A 24,521-nucleotide genomic window follows, 5' to 3' on the forward strand; every position below is an offset into this window, starting at 1 on the left:
AACCCCAATATTTAAAAAGGACTCCAGGGGTGATCCGGGAAACTATAGACCAGTGAGCCTGACTTCAGTAGCACATTTAAAACTAATCAGAGAAAATTATTTTTCACTCAACACACAATTAAGCTTTGGGGTTTATTGCCAGAAGAAGTGGTTAGTGCTGTTAGTGTAGCTGGGTTTAATAAAGGTTTGGATAAGTTCTTGGAGGAGAAGCCCATTAACTGCTATTAATCAAATTGGCTTAGATAATAGCCATTGCGGTTACTGGCATCAGTAGCATGGGATCTACTTAGTGTTTGGGTACTTGCCAGGTACCTAGATTGGCCACTGTTAGAAACAGGATACTGGCCATGATGGACCCTTGGTCTGACCCAGAATTGTAATTTCTTATGTTCTTAAGTTCTAAGTTAAAAAAACAAAAAAAAAAGGGTTAGCAAGGATAGATTTAGGGATTGGGGTGGAGAGGGGAAAAGGGTGGAAGGTTAGGTAGGGGGTAGGGAGCTGGTAAAATGCCTGATCGCATCACCGTGCATAATTGAAAAAAAATCCCCTACTGTGCGCGGAGGAGGCACATGCGCATGCGGACATTAAAATCCGGTGTGCATGGGATTGTATTTTATAACATGTGTGTGCCAACACGCGCATGTTATAAAATAGCCACGTCCATATGCATGCACTGGGAACCGCTCATGCCTTTTAAAATCAACCCCTTAGTATAAGTTGGATAAGTCACTACTGTCTAGAAGAGATCTCTGACTTTGAATACCAAGGTGGCTGCCACCAAATTTATGACCTTCCAGGTCAGATTCTTCAGCTTACAGGAGTCTAGTGGCTCAAACAGAGCTTTCATCAGCTGTGTCCATACCACTTCGAGGTTCCATAACTAGTGTGAGGCTAAAAATGAAGTAAACCCTGAATAATCCAAACAATTTAAGGTTGCAAAAGATGGGTTTATCTTCTTCATGGCTGTGATAAGTGCCTGTCACACTGAGGTGAATCCCAATGGAGTTAGTCTTCAGACCAGGCTCTGAAAAATGCAGAAGGTATTCAAAACGTTTATGTATGGAACAGGAGAAAGGGTCTAGTGCAGGGTTGGTCAACTCCGATTTTCGAGAGCCACAAACAGGCCAGGTGATTTGAAGATAATGAAACAATGTGACAAGGTGGTGGCAAAAGCTAGAGAAATACTGGGCTGCATAGAAAAAAGAATAACTAGCAGGAAAAAACTGGTGATAATGCCCTTGTACAGATCTTTGATGAGGCCTCACCTGGTGTACTGTGTTCAATTCTGGTGACCTTATCTCAAAAAGGACAAAGGTAGGATTGAAGCAGTTCAGAAAAAAGTGATCAAATGGTGTGGGGTCTACATCAAAAGCCATATAAGATGTGACTGAAGGACCTGGAGGAGAAGGAAGTACAAGGGAAATATGATGCAGACCTTCAAATACCTGAAAGGTATTGATACACAAACAAGCCTTTTAACCTAGTAATATAGAAATGATGGCAGAAAAGGACCAAAAAGGCCCATTCAGTCTGCCCAACAAGTTTCTTATGTTGTATCTGCCATGCCGTGCAGGTTACTCCATGTTTCTCTTAAGGGTAGCTACTGCTGCTCTGTGCAGTAGCAACACTTTTACTGGATGATGAGCCTTTTAGAAAATTCAGACAGTGCTGCTTGACATGCTTTGCTTATGGATTTGGCCATAGCAGCAGTCCTGTATTTTTTCCCTTATGTCTGTGCATCAGTTCCCCAGACCATAAAATTTGGGGCCCTCGTTGATTGTCTGAATCCAAATTCCCTTTTCTCTTTGCTGTTGAAATAGAGAGCAATGTTGGAGTTGCATCAACAGTATCAATTCTTATTGGTTAAGGCTAGTAACTGCCGCACCAGCAAGTTATACCTCTCTGCAGTCTTTTCTTCATTTCCATCCTCTAGCCTTTAGGGATCCACAGTATTTATATCCCATGCCCTTTGAATTCTTTCACTGTTTGTCTTCACCACCTCCTCTGGAAGGGCATTCCAGGCATCCACCACCCTTTCCATGAAGACATATTTTCTGACGTTGCTTCTGAGACATCCTCCTTGGAGCTTCATTTTGTGACCCCTAGTTGTACTGATTTCTTTCCAACGGGAAAGGTTTGACATTTTTACATCATTAAAACCTTTCAGGTATCTGAAGTTCAGTATCATATCTCCCCTGCATCTCATCTCTTCCAGGGTATATATATTCAGATCCTTCAGCCTTTCCTCATAGGTCTTCCGATACTGATCCTACACCATTCTGGTCGCCCTTTTCTGGACTACCTCCATCCTGTGTCTATACTTTTTGAGATAAGAGCTCCAAAACTGAATACAGTACTTGAGGTGAAGCCTCCACAAGGATCTGTACAAGGGTACCATCACCTTCCTTTTCTTACTGGTTATTTCTCTCTCTGTGAGCCCAACATTCTTCTGATTTTATCTTTCACCTTGACACATTGCTTCGCCATCTTCATATTGCTAGACACTATCACCACAAAATCCCTGTCTTGGTCTGTGCACATTAGTCTTTCACCCCCCATCACATAAAGCTTTAGTGGATTACTGCATCCCAGATGCATGACTATACACTTCTTGGCATTGAACCCCAGCAGTAAAATCTTTGAACTCTCTTCAAACTTTCATAAATCACTTTTTATTTTCTCTACTCCTTCAGGCATGTCTACTCTGTTGCAGATCTTAGTGTCATCTGCAATTAGACAAACTTTACCTTCTATCCTTTCCGCAATGTCGCTCACAAACAGAACCAGTCAAAAAACCAATCCTTGTGGCACTCCACTTAACACTGCTCTCTGTTCAGACTAGGTTCCATTTACTATTACACGCTGTCTCCTATCAGTCAACCAGTTTGTAATCCACGCCACCACCTTGGCACTCACTCCCAAGCTTCTCATTTTATTTACAAGCCTCTTGTATTGGATTGAATTCAAAAGCTTTGCTGAAATCCAAGAGAATCACATCAAGCACTGTTCCTTGATCCAATTTTCTAGTCACCCAATCAAAAAAAATCAATCTGATTTGTCTGACAGGACCTTCCTTGGTGAATTCATGCTGCCTCAGGTCCAGCAACTTACCAGATTGTAGATTGTTCAATATCCTTCCTTTCAGCAACAACTCCATTAATTTTCCTACCACCGAGGTGAAGCTAACCAGCTTGTAGTTTCCAGCCTCCTCTCTGCTACCACTCTCACTCTTATGAAGCAGGACTAAGCCACTCTTCCCTAATCTCATGGCACCATTCCAGTTTCCAAGGATCTGTTGAACAGGTCATTCAGCGGACCTGCCAGGACATCTGAGTTCCCATAGTTTCCTGGGATGTAGCTCATCTGGTCCCTTGGCTCTTCCCATACATACTCTTCTGTAAAAGGAGTTGTATCTACGTCATTCCCTTCTACGGTCTTGCCAACCAGCAATGGTCCTTCTCCAGGGTCTTTTTTAGTGAACATAGAACGGAAGTTGTTTAATCTTTATGCCCTTTCTTCGTCTGGCTCAACACTTCGCTCCTTGTCACCTTTCAGTTTCACTATACCACTTTGGGCTTTCCTTCTTTCTCTTATGTATCTGAAAAATATTTTGTCATTTCCTTTTATCTTTTAACAACCCTTTCTTCTGCTTGATCTTTTGCTTTTCTGATTTTTTTTTCTTCGTCTCCCTCAGTTTCACCAGATATTGTTCCCTGTGTTCTTTTTGGGATCTTTTATACTTCCTGAATGCTGATCTTTTTCCCCTAGTTTCGCAGCCATCTCCTTTGAGAATCAAATTGGTTTCTTTTTCCTTGTACTATTGTTTACTTTTCTAACATATAGTTTTGTTGCCTTTGGAATAAATTCTGTTAATTTAGCCCCCTGTTATTCTACCTTGCCCATTTTCTCCCAGTCTTCTAGTTCTTCCTCCAGGTACATCCTCTATTCCTGGGGGAATTCTGCACACAAAAACTTTAAATTAGCAAAATTCTGCAAAATATATATTGGTCAAGATAACACAATTTAAATGACAGACTTTAAATTTTAAATTAATACTGAAAAAAGTTTTTACTTAGAGATGTAGAAATTCACTGTAAGAGTGTCCCTTAAACTCGCTCTCCCTACTCCCCTGGCCACTTTGCCCTCTCAGGCCCCAACTCCTCCACCTGCTAGTATCTCTCCCCTTCACCTCTAGGCTCAACCCCTTCCACTCTATCACCAGTCCCAGTTTGACCCTGTTCTCAGTACTGCCACTCACACAGGCTCCCTCTGTCCTTCCCTCTTTCACACACATGCTCCCTCTCTCTAGTACACATAAACACACCCTCATACAGGCTCCCTCACTCTCTCCTACACACACATCCCCTCATACTGGGTCCCTCTCTCTTGCATACACACCCACCCAAGCTCCCTTTCTCTCTCACACATACATCCTCACACAGGCTACCTATGTCTCTTTCTCATGCACCCCTTCTCACAGGCTAGCACCCTCACATGCACATGTTCCCATTTTCATACACACGAGCTCCCAATCTCTCACACATATACACACTCTTTCACAATCTCCTCCTATAGGCTTCCTCTCTCTGGCACCCACACTCAAGCATCCTCCCGCTCTCTCTCACCTCCCATGGTCTCTCTCACACCCTCCTGCTTACCCCCCTGCACTCTCTCTCTCTCACAGCCCCTCCCCTCTCTCACAGCCCTTCCCCTCCCCCACACCCTTCTCCCCTTTCTCACACCCCTCTCCCTGCTCTCACACTCTCCTCTCTCACACCTCCCCTCCCATCTCATCTCCTATCTCACACCCCTCTCCCTCTCCTCTCATACACACATTCACTCTCACTGGGACCTTCGCCGCGAGCGGAGCACACTCCGTTCACAGCACACGGGGGCCTTCATCTTTGCTGCAAACAGTGCACCAGGGCCTTCATCATCGCCGTGAGCGGAACGCATCCCGTGGCACACAGGGCCCTTCGTCTTTATCGCGAATGGTGCGCCAGGCCTTCATCTATGTGCGCTCTGTTTGCAGCATGCCGGAGTCTCCTCTGCAATTTTCTGTGCAGAATTTGGCAATTCTGCGCTCCGCAGTAGTGCAGAATTTCCCCAGGACTAGAATCCTCATTTTATCAAAGTCCGTATTTATGAAATTCAAAACTTGGGTCTTTGTGTGACTTCACTGTATCTTTTTCGCGATATCAAGCCATACCATCTGATTATCACTTGTGCTCAGGTGGGCACCTGTCCAGACATTAGAGTCATTCCCATTTGTGGTTAACTGCAATGCTGTTGGCAGAGTATTCCATAGGTTGGGAGCATCCACAGAGAAAGATCTCTCCAGAGTCTCTGTTAATCATGCACTGCAAACCTAAAGGATCTTAAAGATTTGGAAGGGTTATGTATATGTAACTTAGAATTCATCCAAGGTAAAATCTCCATGTTAGTCATTTTGAATATTAGAGAAGCCACCTTGTCACAAACTTTCATTTTGGCAGGAAGCCAATGTAAATCGCAAAGTGTTGGTGAAATATGTTCATTCTTATTAAGTCTGGTGATTAATCAAGCTGTGTAATTCTGTAACAATTGTAATGCACTATGTGTTAATAGTGATGTCAAATTTTAGCAAGATTATGCAAGTAGAAGGGTCCCTGAGATAGTTTGCTATGGTGAGTTGTATGCGGGAAATGCTCTGCATCCTTTGCTGGAGTGGGGTGAGTGGGTGACTCTGGAAGCAGAGGATATATTTACAAGGTTTATATTATATTTGCTTGCCCATATCATGACAAGAATGAACTTCAATTCTTAACCAGGGTTTGTTGAGTATGATCTCAATCTCTCAGATTTACTGCTGGTGATCTTCTTAATATGTGTAGTGCTCCTACCGGGGCAAAACCGGCTGTCAGTAGTTGGAGGTATGGTGCAGCAGGATAACCCTCCAGCACCCCCCCCCTCCCCCATGTAATAGGGCCAGTTGAGGGTTCTTTAGATACTGGGGAAATGACCCAGGCACCCCAGATTCAATATAGTTAGTACCCCTACTCCTAAGCAAGGAGACACCACGACACACTGAAACTTTCAACACAACTTTACTCTTTGTGAAAGGCAAAGAGATATAAATGCAATGGCAATCAAAACAAGAGCAGAATAATGCCCCACAGGAACAGATAGGAACAACATTTTTATATATCCATTTCTATATATATCTCTAAAAATAACAGGATGTCACTCTTGATGACAATGGCAACCCCAGAAACAGCAAAAGGCATGCAAGCAGCCCACAAAACCCCAGTGTAAGCTGCTAGAAATAAAAAATGGTTTCCCCAGTCCTGGTGGTACATGCTTGTGGAAAAAAAACAGAAGTGTGACAGGGCCCTGGATTTCCTGAATAAACCAAATGTCATAAGAACATAAGAAATTGCCATGCTAGGTCAGACCAAGGGTGTATCAAGCCCAGCATCCTGTTTCCAACAGAGGCCAAACCAGGTCCCAAACACCAAGAAGATCCCATGCTACTGATGCAATTAATAGCAGTGGCTATTCCCTAAGTCAACTTGATTAATAGCAGTTAATAGACTTCTCCTCCAAGAACTTATCCAAACCTTTTTTGAACCCAGCTACACTAACTGCTCTAACCACATCCTCTGGCAACAAATTCCAAAGCTTAATTGTGCATTGAGTGAAAAAGAATTTTCTCAGATTAGTCTTAAATGTGCTACTTGCTAACTTCATGGAATGCCTCCTAGTCTTTCTATAATCCGAAAGTGTAAATAACAGATTCTCATCTACTTGTTCAAGACTTCTCATGATCTTAAAGACCTCTATCATATCCCCCCTCAGCTGTCTCTTCTCCAAGCTGAACAGCCCTAACCTCTTCAGCCTTTCCTCATAGGTGAGCTGTTCCATCTCCTTTATCATTTTGGTCGCACTTCTCTGTATCTTCTCCATCGCAACTATATCTTTTTTGATATGTGGCGACCTGAATTGTACACAGTATTCAAGGTGCGGTCTCCCCATGGAGCGATACAGAGCCATTATGACATTTTCCATTTTATTAACCATTCCCTTCCTAATAATTCCTAACATTCTGTTTGCTTTTTTGACTGCTGCAGCACAGTGAGCCGACAGTTTCAAAGTATTATCCACTATGATGCCTAAATCTTTTTCCTGGGTTGTAGCTCCTAATATGGAACCAAACATCGTGTAACTAAAGCAAGGGTTATTTTTCCCTATATGCTACACCTTGTACTTGTCCACATTAAATTTCATCTGCCATTTGGATGCCCAATCTTCTAGTCTCGCAAGGTCCTCCTGCAATGTATCACAATCCGCTTGTGATTTAACTACTCTGAATAATTTTGATCATCAACAAATTTGATAACCTCACTCGTCGTATTCCTTTCCAGATCTTTATAAATATATTGAAAAGCACCAGTCCAAGTACAGATCCCTGAGTTACTCCACTGAGAAAATTGACCATTTAATCCTACTCTCTGTTTCTTGTCTTTTAACCAGTTTGTAATCCACGAAAGGAAATCACCTCCTATCCCATGACTTTTTAGTTTTCTTAGAAGCCTCTCATGAGGGAATTTGTCAAACGCCTTCTGAAAATCCAAATATACTACATCTACCGGTTCACCTTTATCCACATGTTTATTAACCCCAATTCTCTCTTCGCTTATCTTATCAGTGTTTTACACTTAACTTGGCAATGCTTATGCTTTATTCTATTTTCTTCAGATGGATCCTTCTTCCAATGTATGAAGGATGTTTTCTTGGTTAAAATAGCCTCTTTCATCTCACCTTTTAACCATGGCAGTAATTGTTTTGCCTTCCTTTCACCTTTCTTAATGCATGGAATACATCTGGACTGCGCACCTAGGATTGTATTTTTAAACAATGTCCATATCTGTTGAACACTTTTAACCTTAGCAGCTGCACCTTTCAGTTTCTTTCTATTTTCCTCATTTTATCAGTTTCCCTGTTGAAAATTTAGTGTTAGAGCTGTAGATTTACTTTTTGTCCCTCTTTCAGTTATTAGTTTAAATTTGATCATGTTATGATCACTATTGCCAAGTGGCCCCACCTCCGTTACCTCTCTCACCAAATCCTGCATTCCACTAAGAATTAAATCTAAAATAGCTCCCTCTCTCATTGGTTCCTGAACCAATTGCTCCATGAAGCAGTCATTTATTACATCCAGCAACTTTGTCTCTAGCAAGTCCTGATGTTACATTTACCCAGTCAATATTGGGGGAATTAAAATCTCCCATTATTATTGCACTGCCAAATTGGTTAGTTTCCCTGATTTCTCTTAGCATTTCATCATCTGTCTAACCATTTTGTCGAGGTGGACAGTAGTATACTCCTAACACTATACTCTTACCCAACACACATGGGATTTCTACCCATATAGATTCTACTGGGTATTTAGTCTCTTGTATGATCTTTATCGTGTTGGACTCTGTACTTTCCTGGACATAAAGTGTCACACCCCCACCAAGTTGATCCTCCGTATCATTGCGATATAATTTGTACCCTGATATAGCACTGTCCCATTGGTTATCCTCCTTCCACCAGGTCTCTGTGATGCCAATTATGTCAATCTCATCATTTACTGCTATACTCTGTAACTCTCCCATCTTACTTCTTAGACTTCTGGCTTTGGCATATACAGACATTTCAATTCTTAGGGATAATTTGGAAATCTTTAGCTCAAGTGATTTTTTATATATAGGCACATGGACTACATTTGCTTTTATTGGAACCTCTGTGTTTGGATGCCCTAACTCTCCTGTTTCATTAGTATCCTTCAAGAATACATTCCTCTGAACAATGCACTGCTGAGTGACTGTCGGCTTTCCTCCTTTTCCAAACAAGGCTGCTGTAGCAGGTTGATATGAACACTCCTGTGAAAATGGGTTTAGTGGAAACTGTGTGTTTGTTTGAGCAAGCAGTCACTGTTGATCCCAGTGTTTACAGCACAGAGGATTTCTCAGGATTGAAACTGATTTGTCCCTCCTGTAGTATTTACAAGTGTAAAGCAAACTCCTAGCTCAGCCTAAGTGTTGCAAAAGTGGATCTTATTCATATAACTATTAGCATCCACTGCAGGAATACGCCTTCAGGGAAAACCTCTGGTTCTCACTCAAACAAGCTGATGCAATATCATTGCATAAGAAATGTGCATCCAAACTGGTCGCACATTTTTAGAATGCGCGCATCTCCTGGGTGCTAGATGAAATAGACAAATAAGTTGCCACACTAAAAGGGACACCACATGGATAATTTGTGCATCCCTAGTGCTCTGCATCGGGTGCCCAGGAGAATGGCTGTGTGTCCACAACAACTTGGCCAGAGTTCCCAATGGTCCTTTTCACTGACACTTGTCAGTGAAATAACCAGTCCCCTTTCAGGACAGGCTGTTGATTCTAATTCTGATTGATGCTGTGCTCTAACCACTAGGCCTGTCTTCTTCCAGTGTGTACTTTGTAACATCGCGCATAGGTTGGCCGACAAATATGCTTACAGGTTACTCCAATATCAGAGTGGGTTTGCATGCTTAAGTCCACTTTGAAAATAATTCCACAAAATCTATCCACACTCACTTATACCAGTTATTTAGTGTGCAGAAAGTTGTTGAGAAAATTTGCACAGAAGTCCACTTTGAAAATTGGTATCGCTTATGTCAAAAGTTACAAAATTACTCCCATAATGTGTTGGAAGTGAAGCACACTGTATTACACACCTTATAAATCATTGCATTAGGTCCTAGATAAGAATGTATTAACTGAGAGCAGTAGTAATGTTTTTTGAAAATAAAGGCCTAAAAATAAATGCAAATGGAAAATGTTTGATTCCTTTTAGGAAAGAAACTTGATTACACATTTGACAACAGGAATTTCCATAATGTCTCTCTTGGGCAAGGTCAAGAGGTGGTAGCAGAGCAAGCCTTGGACCTGGCTGCAAAAGAGGGTCACTGGGTCATCCTACAGGTAGGAGATCTGTTATTTCTTAAAGATCTGTGATAAAATAATGACAGAGCAAAATCATTGTTATATAGAATACCTTCTCCTTGAACAAGCAGGATAAATTAATCCACCAGTGTACGCGTCAAGATGAAAAAACTCTCTCGGCTCATAAAAACTGAGAGAGGTTTTCTGAGCATGCATGGCCCTTCATGCACAGCCTCCTGCCAAACAAGTTTCCTCAGTATTTTTCTTTTGCTTGTGTAAAAACAGACATGTTTTGATTGTTTCTTTCAACTGCTTCAACTGCCAGTAGAAGTTTTGTGATATCTTCCTTTCTCCGTTGACAAGCAAGGCTCAGTTAGCCATGACATGTAAGTGCAGGGCTGGTGCAATGTTATTAGGCACCCTAGGCGAAACCCCTGCCCTGCTGGCCTCACCCCCACAGTCACACCCTATGCACAAATAAAATTATGCATTTATAATACTTTAACATAAACAATAAAATCAAGAAATATAAATTGTCAAGAGTAAAACCATACTGATAAAAACAAATATTTCATAAGAGCTGATGAGTAGATCAACATCCAATAATTTAAAAGTTATACAAATTTTCCAACTACCAATAAACTATTTAAAAACAGCAGACACATCAGAGAGCACCCAATAAAGATGAAAAAAAAAAAATCCCCTGCTGTTCATACCTGGGATCATTTGAATTCCAGATGCCCTGAGATTGTTTTGGATTACCAGGGGGAGAGGGGAGAAGGGAGAAGAAGTGGTGGTGATCATAAACTTTATTCTCTCTCCCTTTCTCATATGAATACTCGAGCTTGCTCTTTCATACATACACACATATGCCTTCTCATACATGCACACACATACATGCTTTCTCTCTCATACACGCACACACACACACACGCATCATGATCTCTCTCATACATGCATACACACACACACACACACACACACACACCATGATCTCTCTGTCATACATGCATACACACACACACACACACACATACACGCTTTCTTGCTCACTTTCTCTCCCCTGGCTGCACAAGGCCCACAGCCCACGGTGCTTTTCCTCTTCAGGCCTGCGGGGGCTGACGCTTCTCTGCCTCCTGTGCAGCTATCTACAACCGAGCAGGGAGCAGGGCTGCCATTATGGCTTCCTGAGTGAGCGAGGCCATGTTGGTCAGCTGCTGCTGCTCTTCATTGCAGCATGGCCAGGGCCAGTACTGTATCTTCTTGTGGCTCTTCTTCTTCCTGCCTATGTTGGCATTGGCATCGTCTCTCCCTCTTCTCGGCCACACAACAGGAAGGGAACACACTACGGTACAGTCCTGCACAGGCGGGAAGAGGGAGAGACGATGCCGATGCCACCCTAGGCGGTTGCCTAGTCCACCTAATGATTCAACTGGCCCCTGTTAAGTGATGTCATCTGACAGCATCAAACAAACCTTTCTGTCCTAGTTAATAGATCTTTTGCTCTACTAAATATGTGCGGGAGTTTCTGCATGTACATGCAGTGCCTCGTGAGCCCCTTCTGTATTTTTTCATCCGAGCTCCTGCACAGATGTTTAACCTCTCTTTCTCTTTTTGGTACTTGTAAATCTTTTGATCTCAACTCACTTGGAGTTGCCTCACTGCCTTGGCAGCCCCTCAACAGTACCTTTTAGTGCTACCAAAAATAGGAAACATTATCATATCCAGCTCCAAGAAAATCACAACCAGTAACTTCAAAGACTGAGTGTGTGACCGGAACATGTCCATAATTGATGGTCAGAGCATTTGTTATAAATGTTTAGGCCTAGACCATGATGCAGCCAACTGCAGCAACTGTGGCCAGATGTCACCAAGGTCCCAGAAGAAAAATGTCTGGAAAAATCAGACCTTGCAGGTCAGTAAAAAAACCAGAGTTTCTTAGCGTACAGACAGGTGAATCCAAAACCAATAGGTTATTCCCCTCTACCAGCAGACAGAGACAGAGCAAAGCTGACATCACAGTATATATACCCCTGCAGTGTGACATCAGACTACCAGTATTCTCTGTCTCCACCAGATGGTGGACGTTCATCTCTCTACTGGGGATTGCTTTACATTTTAGAAGGAAAAATAGAAGGAAATTTAACTCGCCCCGCTCTCCTGAGGTGATACCTTATGGTCCCTCCCTCAGTTCAGAATTCATGAGGTGATTTCCATGGTCCCTCAGATGAGTGCCTTGGTCCGGTAGCTAGTTTTTCAATTGATGTAGACTTAGCTGTAAAAAAACAACAAAAAGCAGCTGAAAGGTAAGCGGGTGCAGGAAGCAGAGTGCAGCAGTGAAGGTTTATGCCCTCTCCCCCTGCAGCCAAAGACCGACTTTGTACTTAGCCGGGATGGGGATGGGCTAAGCTCAGGTAAAAGGTATTTAAAAAAAAAGATGAAGAGAAGGGGAGTTGAGTAGGGATTCCTTCCGCCCCCCCCCCCCCCCCCCGGTCTCCATGCTCAGCACACAGTCTGATGGCTGTTCCCACCTCCGGTGGAGTTCAGGGGACAGGGGCAGCCTGATGGGTTGAGCAGCCCTTGTGGCTAGGCTCCACTCCAAGGCTTGTATGGTTTGCTACATGGCAGTGTTTTCATACATTTTTTTGTTCGCTGCAGACTGCCCTTTTCAGTTTCTGTCAGATCGTGCTTGTGCACCCGACTGTGTGGCCCATTGTGCATTTGGTTATGCACCTAGTTGGATGCTTAGCTAGGCGCCTAGATAGACACTTAGGAGCGCCTTCCAGGACACCCATTTGTGCATGCACGCACGTGCTTTTTTTGCACATGCACGCGTCTTTTTGTGCACATTTTCTGAGCGTCCTGAGGGAGCTCATGTTGGCGAATTATATAGGCACAATGTTGCACACCTTATCTGTGAGTGCCTAATTTTTTTTGGGATGCACTGTTGTCAGATGCCTGTTAGGACCTATTAGCTAACTATGGCGCCCATAGGACAAGGCGCTTAGGTTTCTTCGCTATGTGTTGCTTGTCATATACAGGCATCTCAACCTGGCGTTCCTTTGAATGTGTATCAGCGCTGTTTGGAGGATCTGGGAGAATTAACTCCTCCTGATTTTACTAAGCTTGTCTTCCTAGCCTGGTGCAGGAATGGAAAAAGAGCTGCCAGAAGGTTCGCCTGATTTTGGAGCTCCCCTAACTGGTTTGTCAGCAGGGGAAGGTAGTTCAATGGGCAAAGGACAGTTGTCCCTTGGTTTTGGCAAAGATCCTTCTGCCTTTTCTTGGATAGAATTTTTTCAAGGACTGCACTCTTCCTTCAGGTGCAGTCCCTGGCTCTGGCCACTCTTCGTAAGAACATAAGCTTTGCCATACTGGGTCAGACCAAGGGTCCATCAAGCCCAGTATCCTGTTTTCAACAGTGGCCAATCCAAGTCAGGGCAGTGATGGAACCAGCAGCCACCTTTTTGGAAGATGCAGGCTGTGATTTGGTCCACACTTCGGCCAGAGGGGTGGCTTTGGGGTAATAGCAACTAGCTGTCAGCTATGGTTCAGAAATTGATCAGCTGGTACAACCTCAAGGTCTAACCTTACAAAGTTGCCCTTTAAAGGCTTGCTGTTATTTGGGAGTGAGCTGGAGAAAATGGCCAATAAGTGGAGTGAGCCCCTGGTTCCTCGATTACCAGAGGATAAGAAACAAGCGCCATTATCCTTCAGCACGAGAGGTTGTACTAGGGGTTTCAGATGTTTTCGACCCTACAGAGGAGCGGCTTTTCAGAGGATTCAACCTTTGGATAGATCTCAGTCCTTTCATCCCAGGTATCCCAGATGGGGTTCAGGCTCAGGTAGTGGAGCACCCCAAGCCTACCAATGAAGGTATACCAACCCACCTCTGAGAACCGGAGATAGAAGGTAGCCTGTCTCTTTTTTTATTGGAGGTGGATCGAGATCACAACAGAACAGTGGGTGCTGGAGGTGATAAGGGATGGCTATGTGCTGGAGTTTTGTAGTGTTCCTCTGGACATGTTCATGGTGTCTCCCTGCAACTCTCCGCAGAAGAGACAAGCAGTGGAGGTTATATTGTCAAGACTCCTCAGCCTGTGGGCTGTGGTTCTAGTGCCCATGTCTCAAGTAAATACAGGCCAATATTCCATTTATTTCATGGTGCCCAAGAAGGAGTGCTCTTTTCATCCCACCCTGGATCTCAAAGCAGTCGACCATCATTTGCGTGTGACTCATTTTCACATGGAAACCTTGCACTCAGTGATAATGGTAGTACAGTTGGGGGAGAACCTGATGTCTCTGGATCTGTCCAAGGCATACCTGCATATTCCCATCCAAGTAGAGCACTAACGATTTCTGTGTTTCATGGTTTTGGTATGTCATTATCAGTTTCGATGGCTACCTTTTGGCTTAGAAACCCCAAAACCAATCCTTCATAATACATATATAACTTCTCTCTATTCATCAATCCTCATAAAAGAGTGTAGTGATTCAACTGTTCACAAGAAAAAATTTTTGTGGAAGGAGAGGAACGTTTCATATGCAATAATCATGAATCCCCACCAGGGTGATATGATTGTAGATGTAATCATAAACGGACCTCCTCCGACCAATGTGTACAGTCAATGTGCAAACTATATTATAATCAAAAAGCTTTTTTTTGAATAATTTTTTGTGTGTGTTTCTCTAAAACATTTCTCATTATTAATCAAGGTGAAAAAAATCACTCCAATATTCTCAGTCCGTTTCAAATGAACGCTCCACGCAGCCTTCTGACTAATCCCAACAAAGGGTATGAATATATCTTTAGAAAACACTTATTGAGTGACCTAGATGGGCATGCTAGGCAGTCTCTTATGGCTTAAACGTAAGCTCATGCAACACCCCAACTTATCTGCTGGTTTGGCGGGTCACCAAATGTGTTGCATGAGCTTACGGGTCACCAAATGTGTTGCATGAGCTTACGTTTAAGCCATAAGAGACTGCCTAGCATGCCCATCTAGGTCGCTCAATAAGTGTTTTCTAAAGATCTATTCATACCCTTTGTTGGGATTAGTCAGAAGGCTGCGTGGAGCGTTCATTTGAAACGGACTGAGAATATTGGAGTGATTTTTTTCACCTTGATTAATAATGAGAAATGTTTTAGAGAAACACACACAAAAAATTATTCAAAAAAAAGCTTTTTGATTATAATATAGTTTGCACATTGACTGTCGGAGGAGGTCCGTTTATGATTACATCTACAATCATATCACCCTGGTGGGGATTCATGATTATTGCATATGAAACGTTCCTCTCCTTCCACAAAATTTTTTTCTTGTGAACAGTTGAATCACTACACTCTTTTATGAGGATTGATGAATAGAGAGAAGTTATATATGTATTATGAAGGATTGGTTTTGGGGTTTCTAATAGCATTGTAAGAATCCTTCTCAAGTTGTTTTGGTGCTCATTGATAATAGGTTACCTTTTGGCTTAGTCACTGCACCCAGAACTTTTTCCAAGGTTCTAGTGGTGGTTGCAGTGGAGTTAGAAAAGAAGGGATCCTGGAACACCTGTACTTGGATGAATGGCTAATTCGGCCAAGAGTCTGAAAGAGAGCCTCCGGGTCTTGTGCAAGGTGATCTCCTTGTTGCAGGAGCTAGATTGGGTCATGCACCTAGACAAGAGCAATCTTCAGCCATCACAGTCATTAGAGTATATCGGTGTTCAGTTCAACATGAAACAGGGCATAGTGTTCCTGCTGGAGGGCCGTATTCAGAAGCTGATGGCGCAGGTGCATCTATTGATGAGCATAATATGCCCAATGGTATGGTCCTATCTTCAGGTGCTCAATTTGATGGTGGCGACCCTGGAAATGGTTCTGTAGGTGAGGGTATATATGTATTCTCTTCAGCGCTCCCTGCTTTCTTGTTGGAGCCCACACTCTCAAGATTTGGCTCCATCTACCAATGGAGGTCTGCTCTCAACTACAGTGGTGGTTAACAGTGGATCGTCACAAGAACGGGGTTTTCCCTAAGATCACCAGACTGGCTAGTACTCATGACAGATGTGAGCCTCCAGGGTTAGGCAGCTCACTGTCAGGAGCTAATGACGCAAGGGCACTAGAGTACAGAAGAGTCTCTCTGGAATATCAATTACCTGGTAGCCTGTGCAGTCCGGGTGGTATGCTTGCGGTTCAGTGACAGATTGCAGGATTGAGTGGTCTAGATAATGTCGGGCAATGCAATGACAGCAGCTAGGAACCAAGAGCCAGCAAGTGTTGCACAAAATAGCCCAACTTATGGAATGGGGGCGGAAGTGCATCTTCAGGAGATCTCACCTCGCACATTGCAGGAAAAGACAATGTAAGAGCAGACTTTCTCAGCAGGCAGGGTCTGGATTCAGGAGAATGGGAATTGCCAAACAAGGCATTTCAGCTAATAATGGATCACTGGGGCCTTCCGTTTCTGGACCAGCTGGCAGTTTGTCACAATGCAAATGTTCCTCAATTCTTCAGTCGCAGGAAAGATCTAAAGTCCTTGGGCATCAATGCCTTTGTGCTGGAGGGGCCAAAGGGCAAGCTGCTGTATACTTTCCCCCTGTGGCCCATGTTGGGCAGAATAATTCGAAGGGTCAAGAGTCACAGGTGGATTTTGTTTCTGGTGGCACCAGATTGGCCCAGGAGACCATGGTATGTAGATCTGCGAAGGCTTTGGTGGACTTTCCCCTACGGTTTCCAGCACACAGGAATCTCTTACGATAGGGGACGGTTTTTCACGAAGATTCAAATTGCTTTTGTCTTACACTATGGACCTTGAGAGGGCTTGATTGCTGAAGTGTAGATATTCTCCCAGGTCAAGCAGGATGGTAGTCCTCAAAGATGGGTCACATCATCAGATGGAGCCCATCACGGAATACTTTTGTCAAAGTTTCTAGAAACTTTGACTGGCATACTGAGCATGCCTAGCATGCCACTAACACCATAGCCACATGGGATCCCTCTTCAGTCTCCTTTTTTCTGCGGTGCTGTTGCCTCGTGGTTTGTAGCACTCTGTTTCAAACTTTTTTGTCACGGAAGAATTCAACGTATTTTCTTCGATTTTTTTTTCCCCGCCTTGGGGTCCCTCATCGCTAATTGATTCCTCTGGCATTTGGTAGGTGTTTTCCGTGTTCTTGCAGTCAATTCTCGAGCATCTATCTCCCAGTGACTGACAGCCACCGACTACATGCCACCCTTTTTTCAATGGCGATCGGTTTTAAGAAGTGTCCTGAGTGTCCACAAACTATGTCCATCACGGACATCTGTGTCCTGTGTCTTGGGCCTTCCCACAACATCCGTCGGTGTCCCAGCTGTGCTCAAATGACCCCCAAAGGCTGGCGCACCCGCCTGGACAAGATGGAGGACATGTTTGGTTCCAAGCAATCAGCTCCATTGACTCCGGTACCGGGTATGTTGCGGTACCCTGCCGCGATGATCAGGGGGGACGAGAGATTGCCCCTCACCAGCATCAGGACATTTGAAGGCTTCTGGATCATCTTCTTTGGCACCGGAGAAGGACCAGGCCGAGCACCGTGGGAAGCATTGACACCGGTACTGACACCGGAGCGGCATTGACCTTGGCCAAACCCCCTCCAAAGAGGCCCCGAGGAGAGGAGGCCCTGTCCTCCTCCAAACTCAGAAGCCCAGGGCATTCCTCACTGATATTGGTGCCAGGCACTGAGCCTCCCAGGATGCCCATGGGTACTCCGGTGACGCCCAGTCTGCCTCCTACTCTGGGGTTGGTCTTGTCCGCACCCACTTTCAGAGAGGAGTTGGACCACGTGGTTCAATAGGCAGTGCTAAATGCTTTTCGGGGTCTCCAGCAGCCACTGACGCCAGCCCCCATACTGGCATGGGAACCGGCACCCTCCATATTGGCACCTCTGCTAGAAAGGCTGGATGTGCTGCTCGGTACCTTACCGATGCAGCCATTGCCGGTGGGCCCCCCCAGTGACTCGTTCACCAGTGCCTCCCCCGTCTTGATCCCGATTTTGGGCCCTTGGAGGAGGAAGATGCGGCTCCATGCCTATCTCCACGGGCACTACTGCCTGTTCCGGATCCCGTCCCCGGGCCATCAGGCCTCCCGGTGCCCTAGCACTCATCACAGGTTCCGGTGCCCTCGATGCCGGTGCCACCACTGTCAGTTCCACCTTACCGACCATCGGTGCCTGAGCCCCATACACTGGGGTTTGGCCTCCCTCCTCGACCCAGGCAGTTTAGTGGTGAGGAGGGAGGTTCTTATGTCCCATGGGAAGATGCCTCCTCTGAACATTCCTTGGAGGCCTCCAACGACCTTCTGTAGGAGCCATCTCCACCAGATGAGTGGCGGCGCTACCCTCCTGAGGACTTATCCTTCGTGAGATTTGTGCAGGCGATGGCAGAAACCATCCCCTTCCAGCTTTTAATTGAGAAGGATGCCCGCCATAAGAATTTGGAGGTCCTCCAATTCATGGATGTCCCTAAGGAGGTGATGGCTGTCCCTGTACATGAGGTCCTCTTAGACCTCCTCTACTGGCTCTGGTTGTTCAGTGGATCTGGTTAATAGAAAAACAGATGCCACCTATCTAGTGCAACAGGCCCTGGGCTTCCAGATGAGCCAGTTGCCTCACCAATCAGTGGTAGTGGAATCAGCCCAGAAAAAAGCCAAAAGGACCCGCCCTCACTCCTCTGCCTCTCCGGGGAAGAACCACAGAGCCTTAGATGCTCTAGGTCAGAGAGTTTTCCAAGGATCTATGCTTATCGTTCGGATAGCAGCATACCTGAACCAGTACAAATGGAACCTCTGGAAACAAGTACAGGAGTTTGCTGAGGGCCTACCACAACAGTTTCAGGAGGGCCTAGAATCCATCCTCCAAAAAGGATTGGAAGCCTGGAAATATGAAGTGAGGGTGGCCTATGACGACTTTGAGACTGTATCAAGGGTCTCAGCAGCAGGCATTAGTGCCAGACACTGGGCCTGGCTGAAAGCCATCAATCTTCACCTGGAGGTTCAAGACAAACTGGCTGACCTCCCCTCTACAGGAGAAAACCTATTTGGAGACAAAATCTGGGATGCAGTGGCCCAACTTAGAGATCACCATGAGACCCTACGTCAGTTGTCTACTACCACCTCTGATCCCTTTACGGTGACCCGCAGGGCACCATGTAGGGATTCCAGAAAGCAATTTTACAGGCAATGGAGATACTGTCCTCTGCTTCCCGTGCTCATCCAGCTCGGGCTGCCAAAGAGGCCTCCCTCGTCAACCACTATTACCTAGGGCTCAGCCAGCCCCTCAGCCAAGCCCTGCGGCTGGCTTTTGACTGGCACAGAGAGAGCAGCAGCCTAACCCCTGTGCCTGCAACTTCTGACCCACCGGAGGGAGGCTGACTCTGCCTATTTGCAAACAACTGGTTCCTAATCACCACTGACCGATGGATGTTGTCCATCATAGCACAGGGATACCACCTGAACCTTCTCAATGTTCCCCCAGACTTTCCACCCTCTCCGGCGTGGAGCCTCGTAGAACATGCAATGACCCTCAAGCTAGAACTCTCGGCCCTGTTACAGTCCAGAGCTGTAGAATCGGTTCCCTGGGCTCAGCACGGCCGGGGGTTCTACTCCCGTTATTTTCTCATTCCAAAGAGAACAGGTGGCCGCCATCCCATCCTCAACCTCCAGGCCTTAAACAAGTTCTTCCAGAGAGAGCGATTCAAAATGGTATCCCTGGGTACCTTACTCCTGCTTCTGCATCAAGGGGACTGGCTCTGCTCTCTCAACCTACAGGGCGCCTACACACACATTGTCATCTTTCCGCCTCATAGGAAATATCTATGCTTCGTATTAGGATAGCAGCACGTCCAGTAGAGGGTTCTCCCCTTCGGGCTAGCCTCTACACCCCTGGTCTTCACAAAGTGCCTGGCAGTGGTGGGAGCACATTTGCACCGGAACAGGGTACATGTGTTCCCATTTCTGGACGATTGGCTCATCAAGAGTTCTTCAAGGGAAGGAGCTCTACAGTCCCTGAACGTGACGATGAGACTCCTCCAATCGCTGGGGTCCCTCGAAAACTACCCGAAATCCCAGCTGACCCCGTCCCAGTGACTGACCTTCATTGGGGCAGATCTGGACACCGTGGTAGCCAAGGCATTCCTTCCCAGCGAAAGCATAGCCACCCTGGCTGGGCTAGCCAGATCCATTTGTCGCTGGCAGATGGCCTCAGCCCGCCTGCTCCTCAAGTTGCTGGGTCACATGGCCTCGTTGTTACACGTCACTCCTATGGCCTGCCTGGCCATGAGGGTCACGCAGAGGACTCTGCAGAGTCAGTGGCACCAGACCTCTCAAGAACTCTCTGCACTGGTCCGAATAACCAACCCACTCTAGCTCTCCCTCGCCTCGTGGGTGCAGGAATCCAACCTGAACAAAGGACTTCCTTTTCAGCCCCCAACTTCTCAGGTGATCGTGACCACGGATGCCTCCAACTAGGCTGGGGGGCCCATGCCAATAGCCTCCCCACCCAAGGGGTGCGGTCAAAAGCCGAGGTGAGCTGCCAGATAAACTTCCTGGAACTCCAGGCGATGCACTATGCACTCTACGCATTCCAGGACTGCCTGCCCAACAGGGTCGTCTTGATCCAGACGGACAACCAAGTGGCCATGTGTTACATGAACAAACAGCAGGGCACAGGCTCTTATCTCCTCTGCCAAGAGGCAGCAGAGATTTGGGCCTGGACCCTATCACGTTCCCTGCTCCTGCATGCCATCTACCTGGCAGGGACCGAGAAAATGGTGGCAGACCGCCTCAGTCGGACATTCCATCCCCACTAGTGGTCCATAAATCCTGCATCAAGTGTTCTCTGTGGACAGAAGGATGAATCAGCCACACAGTCTTTCCCACCTCCTCTTAGAGTTGAAGATTAGTGTGCTATAAGGACTGAAGAGTCTCACATGATGGGCATGTGTGCAGGAATGCCCATGCATGCTCAGAAAAACCTCAGTTTTTCTGAGCTCCGAGAGGGTTTTTCCATCATGGTGTGATCGATTGACTATACCCATTTTTGTGGCTGATTAATTCTGCTATCCAAGGAGGATACCTGTATAGGTGAGAAATTTAGCTTTATCAGTGGATCATTGTAGTTTTTTTCTATACAAATAACCAGCAGCATAGGGAGTGGGTAAATTATCTGAGTAAAATTACCTGGATAACTTTATTCTTATATTTAGCAGAATGTAGCTGGTTATGTGTTCAATGTAATATATCCTGATAAAGTTCAAATTATCCAGATTAAGATTATCTGGATAACTTTAGGACTACTCTCCAGCACAACCAGACTTACCTGGATAACTTAGCCCAATAACACTGAATATAGGTATTAACCAGATAAATTAGCTCCACCCCAGAATGCCCCTGAACACCTTCAATTTATCCAGATAGGTTTCTTCTGGCTTAAAGCCTGTCTAGATATATCAGGGTGGTGGGAAATTCAAATCCTGCAGTTTGTCTGGCAAAGTTCAACCTTAGCCGGACAAACCACTGGACCTTCAAATCTACTAAAGCTGAGCTAATGGGTAGTGATAGGTTGCATGCCTTTTGGAAGAAATTTATCCCAAATTGTAGAAGTTTCTGAAGTTCAAACACCACTAGATGGTGGTAGTCATTGGCATCAATTATCCTCAGTTCCTTTGTAGAGCAAGTTTTTATCTAGTCCATTTCAAATACAGGTTTTCTTATTTTGGCCTAGTTAGCCTTTTCATCATTTATAGTTTATTTTCTTCTTTGATTTAAATTTTTACATTGAGCTCTCTGTAGTCTTCTCAGGGTAGTGTCTCAAAAAGGTGTTATTTTGCATTTACCATGAGAGAAATGAAGCTCACTCATAAGCCAGGGTATACTGGGTATAATTTCAGTCTCTCAAATGTACTGCTAGTGTTCATCATAATACTTGCATTGTGCCAAAGAGAGTTCGTAAAGGAGAGCTTAGAAGTTTGTTTAATCAAGCCAGTAGCACTCAGTACAATTAAAACTGTCTTTATCTTTCTGTCACATTTTCTTGGAATCTGATAGCATCTATTGGTACTTTATGATCAGATTCTGTATGTATGCACTACAGAATTGTTGCTTGGTACTGACACTTCTGTTAAAAATACTATTCTTGTGTTTTTCTCCTTTACCAATGAATCTAGTTTTCTAGCATCAAGATTTTTATTGGTTGAGATGGGAATGATAAGGTGCTCACATCTTCATTCTCTGCAATGCTATCAGTGTTATGATCCCAATGTTTTTCTGTTACAATGATGATATAGTGTTTATACAGTTTCCAGTGGATGAGAGGCTTATTGTGCCTCTCTGTTTATAAGGCTTCTGATAGCATGTCACACCCAGCAACAAAATATGTAACTGTTTCCAATTCTATGCTAAAGAATCTGTTTTATCATTTTTTCTATGCTGTCTGTGAACCATCTTGCCCATAGTCTTAATGTGTTTTGAACGACGTTTGTTGTAAAAGCAGTATATAAACCCATTTTAAAAATAAATAAATAAATAAATAAATAAATAAATACATATATAGTCCACTGTCCTGTGCTGCAATTATGAATTTCTCATCTTTAGCTTTAAGCTCTCCTCTCCTTAACTATTCTTGTGTCAGGTTTCGATCTAGGTGTGGTTGTTGAATTAACACTTTGTCTTCTTCTGAATTTGCCACTTGTTTTTCCATGTTTGCTGGCCTGCTTTTTTAAAGAGTTTCTTTTCTCTTGTTTTGCAAATTCTGTTGCATCTTTCTCCATGTGTACTGGTGGATTCTCACTCATTTCTTATATTCTTCTGAATATTTGTCCGTTTAAGAATGATGATTGACTAGCTGGTTACTTTTGTACTGAGCATTTGGGGCTGTTGATGCTTTTAAGCATGATTGGAGGTCTATGGTAACTGCTGTCGATATAAAATATATTTCTATTAGAAATTCTCCCTTAATATTGCAAAAACTGAATTTCTCTCTATCCATAGTCCTCATTCTGTGTTTTTAAATACATTGGCTAGCTTTGATAATCATGTACTTCCCATTCAAAAATGTGTGAAAAGATTAGGGATTATGTCAGATAGCGATTTGCCATTTCGTTCATACATCAAAATGTCATTAGACTTGTTTTTTTAAACTACATGTTCTCTCGGGCCTCAAGAAAATGCTTCATGAATCAGATTTTTGCACCATTGTTCAGGCATCCATTTTCCCATTAATTGATTATTGTAATAATCTCTATTTAAGCCATCCAGATGCCAAGTTACAGCCCCTGCAACTTTGTGGTTAACTTGACATCACGACTTATCATTGAAATTAAATGCCATGACTATATTACTCCCACTTTGATCAACCTTCACTGACTTCCTAGACACCAGAGAATCAAATATAAGATTGGGATGATTATATTTAAACTGATTAATAATGATTCTTGTCCATGGTCCAACGCGTTCCTTAAATTATATCAACCATCTAGACAGTTAAGATCTTCACAGAGAGATTTTCTTAACATTCCCTCAGCAAAATCTGCTCATCTCTATGTAACTAGAGAATGTGCTTTTTCTGTTGCGGCTCCAGTGCTGTGGAACTCCTTTTCACTAGTCCTACAGATGTGTTATTGTCTCAAGATATTCAGAGAGCTGTTAAAAACTTTCTTATTTAGTTAGGCTTGCACGTAACCCTACATTTTTTCCATCTGTTAATGTTTGTCAAGGATTATTATGAAAAATCAGCATTAGAAAAATCCAAGTATTGTAGGGTTCTTTCATGCTATTCCATCTAAAAGAGCACAAACATGTAAGGGACTTCATTGTACAGCATTTGTTTTATTGTTTTTAATGTTTCTGTATTATTTACTTTTAGGTTTGTATGTTTTTATTGTATATTGCTTTGACTTTTAGTGTTAAGCGATTAACAAATTTTAATAAATGTAAAAATGTAAATGTAAGACCTATTGCTCTTTCAGCTCTTGATATGTCCTGCCTCAGAATAGACTGGTTCTTATAGATCAGCTGGTGGACATTGTTGAGTTTTCTTATTCTTATATCCAATTGGTTGAGGTCTTTTTGGGGCCAGTCTGCAATTGCAAAGCTGTATGAGAATGCAAGGATTGTAAACTGATTGATGGTTTGTATCTTATTCCATGATGTTAAAGCACTTTTCAGATTTTGTTCTTCCTTTTTTTTTGGTGATTTGTGCTGGATTGTCTCATCTACTCCTAGATATCTATATACATCTTTTTGCTCAAATTTCTTTATATGGCAATCTTCAATCAGATGTTTTCAGTGTTTCTTAATTTTCTTCTAAGCACATTCTTCTTAGCACATTTATCCAGGCCACATGGTATCCTGATTTAATTTGAGAAGTTCTTCACTACTCAAAGTTGTTTCACTAAATCATGATCCAGGAGCCACTTCAAATCATGTATAAACATAAAAGGTGCAATGTTATTTGGGAAGATGAGCATCTCTAGGTTTAAGGCTAAATCCACAGCTGAAGGAGCTAATGAGAGGACTCAATTCAGTTAGAGCTACCATCAGTCCTTTTTTAAGA

General features: G+C 43.9%; 1 protein-coding gene across 1 annotated transcript in view; it reads left to right on the forward strand.

Moving 5' to 3' along the window:
* Positions 1-24,521, forward strand: part of DNAH9 (dynein axonemal heavy chain 9) — a 1,128,006-nt gene that overhangs the window by 932,586 nt on the left and 170,899 nt on the right. The window contains exon 62 of the mRNA XM_029600235.1: positions 9,865-9,992. Within this exon, the coding sequence (XP_029456095.1) occupies positions 9,865-9,992 (128 nt within the window). The remainder of the gene's footprint in view (positions 1-9,864; positions 9,993-24,521) is intronic.

This window comes from Rhinatrema bivittatum, chromosome 4 (genome assembly GCF_901001135.1).
Source record: "Rhinatrema bivittatum chromosome 4, aRhiBiv1.1, whole genome shotgun sequence".
Lineage (NCBI taxonomy): Eukaryota > Metazoa > Chordata > Amphibia > Gymnophiona > Rhinatrematidae > Rhinatrema > Rhinatrema bivittatum.